This window comes from Macrotis lagotis, chromosome 2 (assembly GCF_037893015.1).
Source record: "Macrotis lagotis isolate mMagLag1 chromosome 2, bilby.v1.9.chrom.fasta, whole genome shotgun sequence".
NCBI classification, from domain to species: Eukaryota; Metazoa; Chordata; class Mammalia; order Peramelemorphia; family Peramelidae; genus Macrotis; species Macrotis lagotis.
Window position 1 is genome coordinate 167,927,184 of NC_133659.1, and position 15,323 is coordinate 167,942,506.

Consider the following 15,323-nt stretch of genomic DNA (forward strand, 5'->3'; position numbering starts at 1 on the left):
GGCTTTCTAAAGTGATATAACTTTACTTAGTCAACAACCTAGGGAGCAAGATATCATTGGTCTAGGTAGATACAAGATCTAAATTAAGACAGTGAGAGAACCCAAGCATTTTTGCAATAAAGATTTATTTAGACAGGGTCTTCTTTCACACATTTTGATCAGACCAAGGTGTTTGTTGTCTCAGTAAGCCCTGTTGGGCAAACAGGCTTCTAGGCTTCTCCCCTTCTAGGGACCCCCCCCCAGGTTATACAGGTCCCATTCTTCTTGGCCTCCATCCCATAATGCCACATGTTCTGGAATCCAGCAGCCTTGCCTAACAGCTTTTTCTCTTTCTTCTAGTTTCCATGGAGATGCAACAGTTTACTTTTTCCCCAACTGTAAGCCATGGTTATTTTTGAAACCCAAAACTCGGAGCCAGGTCACAGCTGGGATCTGGATGATGCAATGACGTTCATATCCACCCTTTTCTCCCACAGACTCCTTCCTTTTTACAGTTAGGGATGGGGGTGGGTGGAAGAGGGAAGCAGGTACTTCTCACAGACTTTTCTCCCTTGTTAAATTATTCCTCTTAAAGTTAAAGCCATACCTTATAATATCTTCTGGTATTTGAAGCTATAAATGCCTGAATAAGTCATTCTTATAGTCTTGTAAGTCTAGAGATGGAAAGACCCTTTACTAGGCCCAGTGACGTTAAATGATTTGCCCAGGGTCACACAGCTACTAAGGATCTAAGGGAGGAGTTAAACCCAGGTCTTCCTAGCTCCAAGTTGCAGATCTTAGGGACTCCGGTTGAGTTGAGGTTACCTCTCAGTGGTTGGGTTTTTGGAAAATATACTTCAGCAAAACAGGTCAGAACCATAATTCTTACCCTAAGGCACAGCTTCTATCCCCAGCGAAGAGTTTAACCATTCCTTTAAAGGGCATCTACTAGAGTTTATCCAGAGATAGTTTTTTTTGGGGGGGGGGTAGGTTTTTGCAAGGCAAATGGGGTTAAGTGGCTTGCCCAAGGCCACACAGGTAATTATTAAGCGTCTGAGACTGGATTTGAACCCAGGTACTACTGACTCCAGGGCCGGTGCTTTATCTACTGCGCCACCTAGCCACCCCCAGAGATAGTCTTTTAAGGAAAGTCAAATGATCTTCACAGAAGACTGGACTGAGAATTCAATGCTGAGGTCTTTCTCTTTTTGAAGAAATTTTCATAGGCCCATGGTCTACATGCTAATCCTTACTGTAAAGAAAGTTCCTACACAACTTAAAATTCCCTGTCAGAGTTTCCCTGGGGCCACTGAGAAGTTAAACAAGTTGTCCAGGGTCCAGTAGTTAGTGGGGGTTAAATCAGCTATTCCTGACTGAGGCTAGCTCTCTGTTTCCTTCTCTTGGCTATATCTCCTTTTCATTCATTTTCATCATTTTGTAGGGAAAGGCAACTATGCTCACATTGGAAATTGTCCTTTTTATTCAGGCAACTCCCCACAGTTGGAAGATGAAACAAGAAGATCCGATTGTTTACAAGACACAAACCCCAATTTGAGTAAACCCATAGGATTTATCTCTGAATTCTCCTAACAGCCTGGTGAGGTAAGCACCATTTACTATTCTTTGCATGTTATGTGAGGCTCAGAGAGATTGACTTATCCAGGATCACACAGGTAATCTCTGAAGCTGCATTTGAATCTAGGTCTTTCTAAGTCTATGTCTATCCCACCCAGTTGTCTCTCTAAATTGTAAAAAATTCTCCTTCCAAACCCTCAAATCCCTTAAGTCTCCATGTTGGGAATGCCAGGGAATGGGAGACCTAGAAAAAGGAGGCAGGAAGGGAAGAAGGTGGACATGAAACTGCTTATTGAGTTAAACAACTTTAGGGAGGGGGGGGTATTAATTGGGGGATTCACAGGTTCCACCAAGAGGGAAAATTCCAAAGAAGTAGTTGTCTGGAGCTTAATGGAAGAAAACTGAAACTCCTTTAAGTCCCTGATATAATTTAAAAATAAGGGAATATAGGTTGGCAGAGTTCTTGTTGGAGGAGGAGGAGGTGGAGGAGGAGGAGGAGGAGGAGGAGGAAAGGAGAGGAGGGATGCATTAGAGGTGTCAGCTGGTGCTTAGCTGTCATTCCCTCCCTGAAGAAGGGTGTTAAGATGACAACATTTTTAGCATCTTTGTTTGGATGAGCTAGAGCTTAGGAAAAGAAGACAACTCTGAGTCTTTCTTTCCCTGTCTCCCCAGTGGGTTCCAGGTGAGTTTTCCATATCCCAAAGGCAGCCTGGAAGCCTTCTGCTTAGTAAGGCTTGTAGTCCCTGAGGCCAAAACTGACTTAGATAAATTATTGGCTGGGTTAAAACAGGGAGATTAATCCAGCCCAATGAACAGTTTGGGACCACAGAAATCCATCCCTTGGGCTCCAGAGCAGAAAACAGTCATCATATACAAGCAACAGCTGTAAAACAAAAGTAAGGCAAGTTCTTGCTGCCCAGAGCTCTCCCGAGGGTTTTTCTGGATGACAGAAGTGAGGCATACACACACTAGGAGCCCCATTTGTGAAACAGCACAGATTTCTATTATTTTCATACTGCTTTCAGCCTGAGATTCATAAACTTCACTATTTTATCTACTTAACCTGGAACTATTTGCATTCATCACTCTCTTTTCTTCCTATAGGATTGGAGCAGGAAAGGATGATAGATTCATAGACGACTTAAAGATGGAAGGGTTGTCAAAGGGCATCTCATCTAATCTTGTGGAGTGACAGCTGAGGAAACTGAGGCCTGAAATGACAAGGTGACATTGGCAGAGCTGGAATTTGAGCTCAGGTCTGACACTCATTATATATCACTGCTTCCCATGATAAATGAGCCAAGATGACATGAAAGAATCTTTTTTTCATATCAACAGCAGTGGATTGAGCAATCACCCCTTTGCCAAATATAACCATCTCACATTTACAAGCTTAGTAATGTGGCTCAAAAGGCAGTTAACATCCCCTTCATAAAAATGACATTTATATAGCACCTGGAGGTTTTAAAAGCATTTTACATACATTATCTTACTTGATCCTCACTACAATTTGGTGAGGTAGGTTCCATTATCTCCATTTTACAGATACTAAAACCAAGTAAGGCTGTAACTTGCCCAGGATATGGGATCAGAGGAGGAGGATTTGAACCCAGGATTTATTCAGCTGTCTAGTCTTTATTCACCCTCTAAGCATGCTTTCACTCACTCTCTAATGGGAAATGTTAAGAAAACTTTGCCTTCCTTCTGTGTCTTAGTTCTAAATCTTTGCTCTTTTTTTGAAATTCATAGTTATTTGTGATGGACTTAGCAGAAAGAATGTGATCCACCCGTGACAGAGTTGCTGGTGTTGGAACAAAGACTGAAGCACATTTTTTATTATTATTATTTATTGGGGGGGTAGGGCAAATGGGGCTGGGTGGCCTGCCTGGAGCTGCATAGCAGGGTGATTATTGGGTGTCTGAGGCTGGATTTGGACCCGGGTGCTCCTGGCTCAAGGGCCAATGCTCTGTCCGCCACCCAGCCACCCCTACTATTATTACTATTTTATTTTATTTTGGGTCTTTTTTTTTCTTATTTTGGTTTTTGCAGGGCAGTGGGGTTGGGGTGGCTTGCATGTCACACGGCTGGGTGATTGTTGCGTGTGTGGGGCCGGATATGGGCTCGGGTGCTCCTGGCTCCAGGGATGGTGCTCCGTCCATTGTACCACCTGGCCATACCTACAATTATTACTATTTTTTTTAATTTTAATTTTTTTTCTCTCCCCTTTACTTTATTGCTCAAGTGAGTCTATATTTTGTGTGGGGGGGTATTCTGTTTACTCTTAAACAAGAATATTTTATTAATGAATAAAAAAACATTATTTGTACAAAAAGAGAATAAATATTAAAAAAAAGAAACTCATAGTTAAATATCAAATATTCCAGCAGAGTGAAATCTAGGAACTGACCCCAGGGTCAGGAAAACATGGATCTAAGTCCAGTTTCTGATCCATCCTGCTTGTGAGGCCCCAAACCAATCACCCCAAATCTCTCAGTGCTCTAAGCAAGTCTTTTGGCCTATAAATTGCAGAGAAAGTACCAATCTCCAGGATGGAATAAGTTCCTCATAAAATCTCTCTACAATACCACCACCACCAACAACAGATAGAATTTACATTGTAGATTTGCAGTTTACAACAAAAAGTACTTATAAATGTTATCTCATTTGAACCTCACTATAACATTGTGAGGCAGGTACAATTATGATCCTCATTTTACTAATGGGGAAACTGAGGCAGAGATGAAGTAACTTGTCCAGGGTCACAGACCTAATAAAGGTCTGAGGCCACATTTGAACTCAGGTCTTCCTGACTCTAAATCTAGCACTCTTATCTACTCGCACTACCTAGTTGCCTGTCAACATGGATGCAATTATAGGTTGGCCTAAAAAAAATTGCTGATCCTTAGTTATTCATCTGTTCTCAAAGATAGCATAATGACCAAGCAGATTCCATATTCTGAAACAGCTTCAGGTGATTGCTTAGAAATAGATGCTGGGGAACACAGGTCTATTTGTATTTAACTCTTGTTTCCAAAGAATATCAATTACAGGGTTATCCTGATGAAAGAGGCTCCTTTTATAGGAAAGTCTTTTGTCATGACTGCTAAAATTATGAAACTGAAGGGAATGTTCCTCCTTAGCCAAAATCACTTGGTAGGTCTTTTCAGAAATTTCTTAAATCTTAGAGATTTAAGGTCATATGAAAGATGGTCTAATCTTCCTTCTATATTATTGTTGTTCAAATATTTTTTCAGTTGTGTCCAACTCTGTTACACAGAATGAAAGCTACCTCCTCACTCTTAGCAAGTGTCACTGTCAACAAGTCACCAATTATTAAGCACCTACCATTTCCTAGGCACTGTACTAAGCAAATAGGAGTCCAAAGAAAGGCATCAATTGTCCCTGCTTTCATTAATACTATTCCAGTGTAAAGAAGGTACATATAAAGTAAATGGAAGGTGACTTTGGAAAGTAAATTCTATTTGGTGGTGGTGGGAGTAGTGGTGGTGTTGGAGAGATTTTGTGAGGAACTTGTTGAGCAGGGTCTTGACCAGAAGCTAAGAATTCTGAGTCAAAGATGAAGAAAGAGGGCATTGTAGGCCTAAGGGGACTAGGGAGATGGGTGTCCAGTGGCAGGAATTACTGTGTCTATATAGTTGGATGACAGAGGGTATAAAGGGGAATAAAATGTATGAAATCTGGCAAGGAAGTGAAGGATATTGGCATTCTCTCAGTGGAACATAGGGGAGCTCTTCTAGCAGAAGAGAGAAATAGTTGCCTGGATAGGGAAAGGAGAGAAAAGACAGGCTTTTAGAACAAGTTCCTTATAGATGGAAACACTTGATCCCAAAGATAACTCTTTTTGCTTTGATACTAATAGATTTTTAAAAAAAAAATTGTAATTTCATCATCAGATTTTAAAAATTCAATCTGGTTTCTAGGCTTTCTGATTATCTCACTTCCTTTTGGGATCAAGTTATGGTAATGGTAGGTTCTTGTTCTTAGGTTGCTTCATAGAGCATTCCATTCCTGGGAGGGCTGGCTTCCTTTACAGAAATTTTAAAGTTCTGGACTTAGTTGGGTTCAGAACTAGGAGATGCCACACAGAAATATAATTTAGAGTATATTCAGAAACACTCCAAAAAGCTGTGTGAACAAAAAACAAATGGTAATAAATTGCTTCAAGTCTGGTAGGAAGACATTTTTCAAGGTGAATATAAAAGTTCTTGACTAACTTGGAGTCGATATTCTCACTAATCAATTATAATTCCCTTGATGCATCATTTTCTAAAGGTAGATTAATTTAACAACTGGTGTTTTTTTCGGGGGAGATAAGCTGATAAATACAATGTTGGATTCAGAAGCAAAGCTCTGAGTTTGAATTCCCCCTCTGTGTCTCACTCTGCACAATCACTGTCATCTCATCTCAATCACTGTCTGCTTCTTCCTGGCTGTACTACATGACTTCTAAGGTCCTTCTAGCTCACAGAACCTAGGATGTCTCCAAAATTTTCTGAATTTTTATTTAAGTCTGTGTCTCTTCATCTCTTTCTAATTTACTATCAATGTATGCTTATAAATTATTAAATCAACAAGGAAACTCATTGTCCTCACTAAAGCTTCATAGGTACAAGGATATGGATGATCCAGAGAAAACAGAATAAGGGAACAAAAAATGGTCAGTTTTTAAATATTTTATTTTTCCCAATTATATGTCAAGATGATTTTTAGCATTCATTTTTTACAAAATTTTGACTTCCAAATGTTTTCCCTTCCTCCCCTCTTCCTAAACTGGTAGGCGATTTGATATAGGTAGGTCACAATAAAACATATTTCCATATCAGTCACAGTTGTGAAAGAAGAAACAGATCAAAAGGAAAAAAAAGAAAGTGAAAAAAAGTATATTTCAATCTGCAACCAGAATTCATTAGTTTTTTTATCTTGATTTGGATAGTATTTTCCTTCTTGAGTCCTTTGTACTTGTCTTGGATCACTGTGTTGCTGAGAACTGAGTCCTTTATAGTTGATTATCACACAATATTGCTGACAATGTTTTCTTGGTTTTCATTTCACTTTGCATCAGCTCATGCAAGTCTTTCCAGGTTTTTCTGCACATAGTATTCCGTTACACAACAGTTTGTTCAGGCATTCCCCAATTCATAGACATCCCCTCAATTTCTAATATTTTGCCACCATGAAAAGGATTGCTATAAATCTTTTTGCACAGGTAGATCCTTTTCCTTTTTTATAATTCTCTCTACTAATAGTGCACTAGTGTCCCAATTTTCCCACATCTTCACCATATATCATTTTCCTTTTTAATCATATTAGCCAATCTGATAGATATGAAAAATACCTGAATTGTTTTAACTTCAGTTTCTCTAATCAAAAGTGCTTCTTCATATGCCTGTAACTTTGATTTCTGAAAACTGCATGTTCATATTCTTTGACCATTTATTAATTGGGAATTATAAATTTGTCTCAGTTCTCTACATATTTGAGAAATGACTGTAAAGGCTATTTCCCAGCTTTCTGCTTCCCTTTTAATCTTGCTTGCATTGGTTTTGTTGGTGCAAAACTTTTTAATATAAAAAAATCTATTTAACATTTTATAATGCTATCACTTGTTTGGGATGCTATACCACTTGATGCATATATGTTTAGCATTGATATTACTTCATTTTCTGTGGTATCTTTTAGCAAGATGTAGCTTTCTTATCTTTTTAAATTAGGTCTATTTTTGCTTTTTCCAAGATCAGGATCGCTACTTCTGCTTTTTTTAAACTTCAGCTGAAGCATAATAGATTCTGCTCTAACCTCTTAGCCCTTACTCTGCTTCAAGTGAGTTTCTTGTACACCAAAATATTATAGGATTCTGGTTTTTGATCCACTCTCCTACTTCCATTTATGGGAAAATTCATAAACTGAGTATTTTTTCTTTTCTATTCTTCCTCTTATTTGTCCCCTCTTTTCATCTTTACCCTTAACAGTGTTTTGTTTCCATCTACTGCTTCTGTAGTCTGTGCTCTCTGTCACTCCCCTTCCCCTTTTGCTTTAAATCTCCTCCCCTCCTCCTTGATAGATTTCTATATTCAATCGATTACATATATTATTCTTTCTTTGAACTAATACTGATGAGAATGAGGTTCAAACAATACCCGCTGCCCAACCTTCTATCTTTCCCTCCACTGTAATAGGTCCTTTGTACTCTCTTCATGCAAAAATAATTTGCTCCATTCTATCCTTTATCCATTACTCCCTTCAGCCCTTAGTGTTGTTCTCTCATTCCTTATTTTTTTTTGTCAATTCCTCAAATTCATATTTCATGAATTTATTTCTGGCCAATTGAAATATTTTTTTCCTTAAACTGACAGTTCTATAATCTGCCTATAATGTTCTTTGGAGCTTTTATTTTGGGATGTCTTTCCAAATTCTTACAATGTAGTTTGCCCTCTGATTCTAGGACATCAGGGCAGTTCTTTGATAATTTCTTGAAAGATGGCATCCAGGTCCTCCTTTTGATTATGGCTTTCAGATAGTTCTATGATTCTGACATTGTCTCTCCTGGTTCTATTTTCCAGATTAGTTGTTTTTCCAAAGAAGTATTGTGCATTTTCTTCTAATTTTCATTTTTTTGAATTTGTTTGATTCCTTTTTTTAGTTTTTAGCAAGGCAATGGGGTTAAGTGGCTTGCCTGAGGTCACATAGCTAGGTAATTTATTAAGTGTCTGAGACTGGATTTGAACTCAGGTATTCCTGACTCCAGGGCCGGTGCTCTATCCACTGTGCCACCTAGCTGTCCCTGTTTGATTGCTTCTTGATGGCTCAGTTATTTGCTTCCATTTGCCTAATTTTAACTTTTAAGGAATTGTTTTCCTCAATTACTTTTTGTACTCCCTTTTCTAATTGGCCAATTCTACTTGAGAAGAAAGGTAGAAGAGGCATTGTCTCAATCTCTATTGCCTTGAAGCCCATGGGGGCTCTCACATCTAGTGACACCCTGATTGCTAGAGGTTACCTATTTGCCCAAAACTATGCTGGAGCATGTGGTGGTTCTTGAAGTTGAAGTCTGCCTATTCCCCCTAGCTATGCTGAGGCATATGGGTTGGTATTTAGGGTTCTATTTTATGATTGATTGGAGGTGAATATGGAAAGTTATGGCAATTTCTGCCTACTCCACTATCCTCCCTCCTGGAAGTCTGCTCAATTCTTTTTCAGTGTTTGACTCTTTGTGACCCCATTTCAGATTTTCTTGGCAAAGATAATGGAGTGGTTTGCCATTTCTTTCTTCAGCTTATTTTACAGGTGACGAAATTGAGATGAACAGATTTAAGTGATTTGCTCAGGTCACACACTAAAGGTCTGAGGCTAGATCTGAACTCAGGAAGAGAAGTCTTCCTGGACCTTCTAAACATCCAACAAACAAAAATAGGGTTGTGAAATGGGACTAAGGAAAGGGGCAATGGAAAAGAATTGATTCAAGAGAAGAGATAGCTGATAAATTTAATTAGAAGGGAGGGTTATTACATGGAAGCTCAATTCTACTCAGAGCAGGATTAAAACCAAATTAAGTATGATTAAAGTAGGGAATCTCCCTCTCCAAACTCTTTTGAGATTAAGAGGGAACTACACTGAAACAGGTTGGATTAGGAATAGGTTTACCAGATGTTAAATGGGGGAAAAAGAGATTTGAGATATTTTTTGGTGGTTCCTGATAGCCCTAGAATTTACAGGGTAGATTTGATGACATAAAGAGATAGAGTCTTACTAGGTAACAACAATGTGGGAGGAAAGAATATGTAAAAGATGGCCAAAACAGACATAATTGCTTTTTTTAAAACTAAAAGCACAAAGTAGTAACAACTCCGTGGTTCCTATAAAGGTCCATTTTTCACCAGAGTTGGCAAAATAGGGTTGTTCAATTTTACACAAAATAGAAACATTGCCATTTCCCCAAACAGCTCCTAAAGCAGTCTTTTTAACCCAAATTAGTTGTTTGATCCACTCCACTTCTCTTCTTATAACTCTACAGATTCCCCATCAGATCTACAAAAATCAATCTGGTTTAAAGGCTTCCAGATTATCCCACTTCCCTCCCACTCCTAACTACCCCAGCTGCCCCTTCTGTTCCAGCCTAACAAATCACTCGGCACTTCTCTTCCTCCTACAACTACCTCCACATCTTCCACCCACTATGTCTCAAATGTCTTCCCACTTCCATATGCCAAGCCATCCCTCTTCTCTCATTCCCATCATCAGCTCAAAATTCACCTCCTCCAGGGAGCCTTCCTTAGTAGATGGGATAGGATAGGATCAGGAATAGCAGTAACTCCATTCCCTAATCAAAACTGATGGAAAGAATTTCAGATTAAACCGAAATCAAGGAGAACTCCCCCCCAACCCCCCCCCCCCCCCGTTCCTGGAAATCTACTCTATTTCAATAGAATGTCCTTTTTCCAAAGACAAAGAAGTTCATGCAGGGTCAATAATCTCATGGAAAGGCAGATGTGGCATGGTGGAAAAACCTACTGTGTTTCGTTGAATGGGTGGGTGAAAAAGCACTTATCAGGCACTGTCCCAGGCCCTAATGGGGATACAAATATAAGGAGCAAGGCTGACCCTACCCATAAGGAATTTGTGATCTAAGGCCAGATCTAAGATCCAGCCACAGTGTTGAGCACATGGGGACTGCTCAATAAATGTTAATTGGCTAGGAAGGAATATGAAAGTGAGAGTCACCTATCAGAACTCACAGTCTCAAGAGCAAAATCCAAGATTTGTAGGAGGAAGGACAAGGTTGGCCAGAGTGGAGGCAACATGGTGTTAGGAATGCATGGTGGATTTAAGAGAAGGGAGACTCTCCAGAAAAAGTAACCTTAGAGATTAAAGAAACTGAGTTACAGGGCCATATAAATAGATATGAACCCTCTAGCTATATATTTTTCTCAACAGCAGAACAGGTCCATTGATTGTATCTTGAAGAAGGTCAACATTTTTATAGAAATGTCCTGCCTGCCACAATATTTGATAAGAGTAAACACACTATTGCCATAAGCCTGATCTTTGGAAACTCCAGAGATCCCTCAAGATTTTAACCCTTCTAACTTCAATCTTAACACATTCTTCCTCCAAAATCACCAGCATCCTATCCCTGTTACTCAACCTCCCAAATAAGGGAAGTGGCTGAGCAGTCTCAACCAATCATCTTCTTTGGCAACCTGAAATGTCTCTCTAAGACTATGTAAAACCCCACACATGTGCATCTTTCCTTGTTCTGTGGGGTTACTATAGTCATCTGGCAGCTGCTCATTAGTTGATACCAATTAAACTTTTTCTTCTTCCAAGATTTATTGTTCTGCAGTCAAGTTAACAAAGGTAGGAAGAATAACTGAGGATCTTAGTAACTCTGAATTTGAGGAATTTCCAGAGTGACTCCTTCCTGGAGACTGGGGATCAGGGTCTGAACTCCTTCCCAAATGAATCTTCTCTTTAAATTATCATTTTATCCCAATCCACATAATTACCACTTGTATTTACTTCACTGTATCTCCTATTGAAATGAGTCTTTCTTCCATGTTTTTTGCAGACATTGCTCCTGGGAGGTTGTATTTACATTGGATATTAATTTTCTTAACTCATTCTAGGACAGTGGAAAGAGCACTAGTTCTAGAGTCTGAGGTCCTGGATACACATCTCGCCTCTGACACCTTGTCAACTATGTCAGCTTTGGGCAAATCTCTAAAGCTCTCTGGGCTTCAGTTTTCTTATCTATAAAATGAGGAAGTTGGGAATCTGAGATCCCTTCCAGCTCTAAGTCTCTGATCCTATGAAATAATATGCAGAGCATGGTTTCTTTCTTCCCTTCTCCTTTCCTTCATCTCTAATTTTTTGGGGAAGGTATTTCTATGCCTTGTACTGAGCTTGGCAACAGTAGATATTAATAAATGCTTGACTGCCTTGTAAAGTAACAAATCCACTGGGTTCCTTTCCACCCACACTAGGATTCTCCGGAAGCTTCTCCCAGCTGTACTTCCATGCTCTTAGGAGTTCTCTGTTTTAATTTCTTTACGTCCTAGGATGTTCTTGGGAAATGTGATCCATCTACTCAGTTTACAAACCCCTTGGACTTTATGTAAATACAACAGAGGTCAAAAGATCTGAGCCTTGCTCCCAGAGAGTTCAAGAATGCTTTCAGGGGGAGCTTGAATTTCATTTACAAAGGGTTTGATCTGAAGACAGTTGCTGCCTGGTGCAATGTTTCCAGAGAGGGTGGAGTGTAGAGGAAGCAGCCTGCTTCTGTGAACTGGTTGAATGAGATCTTGGTTTCAGGTTTGGTCAAACTTCTCATACTTAGATCTATGAAGGGTCATATCAGAACTTGCCCCTGATCAAAATTACTTGCACTGGTTTTCTTCCTTTCTTCACTCACTGTACATGTATACTTGTAAAAGTTTGGAATAGTAGATGATGCTAGGCTTGGAGTCAGGAGGACTTGGATTCGAATCCTGGCCAGTCTGCAACATCCCATTGCCCTCTCATTGCCCCAGCAAACTTTCTAAGACAATAAATTATAGATTAGTTGCTGATTTGCATTTGTAGAGGGAGTTTCATTTTGGGAATTCCCCTCAGGAACAAAATCATAGGTCCAGGCCCACTCCACCCCCTCAAAAAAAGATACACTTTTTTCCTTCTCTCACTGAGAGCTAGGGTTCAAATCTCCCATGTTAGGAATATTATTTCCATCCATCAGGGTCCCTAGGTCCCAGTCTGAGATTGGTAGTGAGGCCTAGGTTGGTCATATTTGCAGAGAATTCATTTCATTGAGGGCTGGGACCAAACAGATGTAATAAATGCTTGCTGACCAACTGACAGTTAAAATTTGGGGGACAGGGGGAGAGCAAGGGCTTAGCTCAGGACTCTTGAGTTGGACCAACATTTGACACACTCACAAATTAAATAACAAAACATTTTAATCCATTTCTTCTAAAAATAACAGAGAGAGCTTCCATCCGGTGGGCGCCACACTCTATCACAGACTGATCAGGGAGCTAGCTCACCTCCATAAGTACCAAGCTAAACCCAAAACTGGAAGACACTGAGACAAGAAGACACAGGGAGACTGGCAGTCCCTTTCTCACCAGGATCAAGGAACTTCGTTGTTGGCTTAAAAAAATGAACCAAGGTGAGCTCTAAAAGCATTTCCTTGTCTTCAAGACATTACCCTCTCTTATCATGAGGTATTCAAAAAGCCTAGTCTCAACTATGGACCACTGGACCTATAGGCCCATGATTTGGTGCTATTTTGGCCAGCACTGAATTGTGAGGTCCTTTGATTCTCATTTTAATCAATGAGGCAAGAGGAATGGATGCCCACTCTATTAAGTAATAGCTTGGCTGGCACATCACTTTGTAGCTCAACACTGATGATAACTATGGAAGCCTAAAGCAGGATGGCAGAGAGAAAGGAGGCACTTTGATACAAAATGAACAAAAAGCCTGCATCCCCACACAAAATTCATTGGAATTTTCTGGGTTGTCCATTCATCCACCATTTTCCAAGAATCTGTTCTCATCCAGGCCATCCAGGCCTCATGCTTTGGTGATATACCCTTCTCGAATGAGGAAATCATAGATTTTCCGGGTCTTGTTCACGTCTATCTTGATGAGAGCTCTTGCCTGTGCCAGTCGCAAGCTTCCCTGTTTATTGCATTCATTCACTAGAGCAGATTTGTATTCTAAATAGGCTCCGGGGACCAATCTCACCATCTGACAGAGCTGGAAGACATGGCAAATTTAATAAACATTAATATCAATCACTCTCATAATTGTGCCCAACAGGTATCACCAAGAAGAAAGAGTGACTTCATCCCATAGATATTTACAGAGGAGCCATTGGCTGACTCAACCACATTCCACCAGGTGACTTCTCCTCGAGAACAAGCCCTAAGGGAAGAGAGCCACCTGGGGAAAGCCAAGATGCTCAGAAGGCCCAAGGAGGAGGCTGGCTCTGGGCTCTAGGTTTGTTGGAGTAGGCCCAAATATACTTTGGCAGGAGGCAGATACTGAGCACCTGAGGAGAGACCTCTCACAGTCATCTCTTGATGGATACAGCCAAATGTGGTAGTGAGAAGGGAAAAGATACTCTGATTTTTGAAGCCAAGATACTTTTTTTAAAAGTGTTAATCAAAGGAAAACACCTTGACAATCTCTTGCTTTGTGGCAAAAATTCCCTATCCACAGGGCTGAGGCAGCAGGGACTCCAATAACTACACCAATTTACTGGGTCTGCCTGACTTGAACTTCCGAGTCACTCTGTATTGAATTTCAGTTAATATGGTCTGGGCTCCTCAAACCAAGGTCAGTCAAAACTTTCTCTTTTCTCAAGAACCAAAACCGAGGTTTCCACTATCCCCAGGAGGGGCAAAAACCAAACCAAAATGGAAACTCCAAACCCTCATACAAACATTTTAAAATGGTCTACTCTGAACTAGGACTATGCAAGATGCTGGGAATAGAAAACAGAACATTCACTTCCAATGTCCCCCAGTGTTCCTAATCTGACTGGACTAAGGTAGAATGTCTCTCCCTTGCCTGGAAAGCTTGATTTTGATTGATAACTTGAAGACCAAGCTAGATTCTCTGAACATGAGCATATAAACTCATTACAAGTAGAGACTGTTTCATCCCCAAATCTAGCACAGTAGTAAGCTCTTATATAATTATGTGCTGATTGATTAAAGAAACACCACTACTCCAGAATTTAATGTTTCCCTTTTTTCTCAGGGATACTCAGTACAATGTCTGGTAGCACTTGATTGAATTAGCAACCCAGACATTGAATATCTATTGAACTGAAGCAAGGTGAGGTCAGGTGAAGGAAGGGCTAACCTTGAGGGAAATCTTCTGAGGATTTTGAGAGAATAATGAAAAATACAAAAGGAATTATAAGATTGTTAGAGCCTTTGAAAGGGGGTTCATTTTTGGAAATCAAAATGGTAAATAAAATGGGCAATCAAGGTGAGTCATACTATTTTAAATCAAAACAAAGACTAAGATGGGATCATAATGCAGACTGATTTTGCTAAGAGGTACCAAGCCACTGCATCTAAGCAACTTGAAAGAGGCATTGCAACTAAGTTCACCCTAGAATAAGTGAAAGCTCCTTTGGGTGGCTTCTTTTAAAGGGCAGGACTCCGATGTGAAAATTATTTTTTTTAAGAAATTCAGTTACAATACTTAATTATGTGTTATCAAAGAAAAGGACCCAGGAGTGTCTGGTCAGAGGGAAGATATCATGGAGGCATGGAAATGTACTGTGTTCCTTTCTGCCCAGAAATATTGGAGTTGCCCTGATACAGCTCTCTACTCATTTCACCCGTGATCCTTTTGTTACCTCTTTTTCTTTCTCATTTAGTTTCTCAGTACCCGGGAGGCCAGTGAGATTCAAGGGAGGTGCACTCCGTCTACCTACAGTCAAAGAAAGAAAGAGACACTTAGCATGCCTGGCAATTTTCTTAAGGGTACATGCAACACTTTTTTTTTTTGGTGAGCACAATGAAAAGAAAGCTAAATTTGGAGCACAATGAAAAGAAAACTAATTTGGAGGCAGAGGACATGGGTTCAAATCCCAAGCAGTTCTGCTATTTAAGTCTTAAGAGCCTGTAAAATGAGAGGGTTGAAATAGATGATATCTAAGGTCCTTTCCGAGTCTAAATCAACTGACCAAACAATAAACAATATTTAGGACCCACTAAATGCCAGCCAGCCAC

General features: G+C 39.9%; 1 protein-coding gene and 1 long non-coding RNA gene across 10 annotated transcripts in view; one reads left to right on the forward strand and one right to left on the reverse strand.

Moving 5' to 3' along the window:
• The first annotated feature begins 287 nt into the window (after window positions 1-287).
• LOC141513556 (uncharacterized) lies at window positions 288-14,691 on the forward strand. Of its 4 annotated transcripts, none has more exons than XR_012475818.1 (5): window positions 288-377; window positions 1,466-1,581; window positions 2,659-2,778; window positions 12,551-12,736; window positions 13,393-14,691. It is a non-coding gene; the product is annotated as an uncharacterized LOC141513556 (long non-coding RNA). The 4 variants fall into 4 exon arrangements; XR_012475817.1 differs by lacking the exon at window positions 288-377 and adding an exon at window positions 395-527; XR_012475820.1 differs by lacking the exon at window positions 288-377 and adding an exon at window positions 409-493.
• Window positions 9,950-15,323, reverse strand: part of TADA2A (transcriptional adaptor 2A) — a 60,338-nt gene continuing 54,964 nt past the window's right edge. For 5 of the 6 annotated variants that reach the window (XM_074223492.1, XM_074223494.1, XM_074223495.1 and 2 more), the window contains 2 exons: window positions 14,948-15,021; window positions 9,950-13,329 (listed from right to left, as the gene is read on the reverse strand). In XM_074223492.1, the coding sequence (XP_074079593.1) occupies window positions 13,144-13,329; window positions 14,948-15,021 (260 nt within the window). In that variant the 3' untranslated portion in view covers window positions 9,950-13,143. The remainder of the gene's footprint in view (window positions 13,330-14,947; window positions 15,022-15,323) is intronic. The other variant, XM_074223493.1, reaches the window with a different exon arrangement.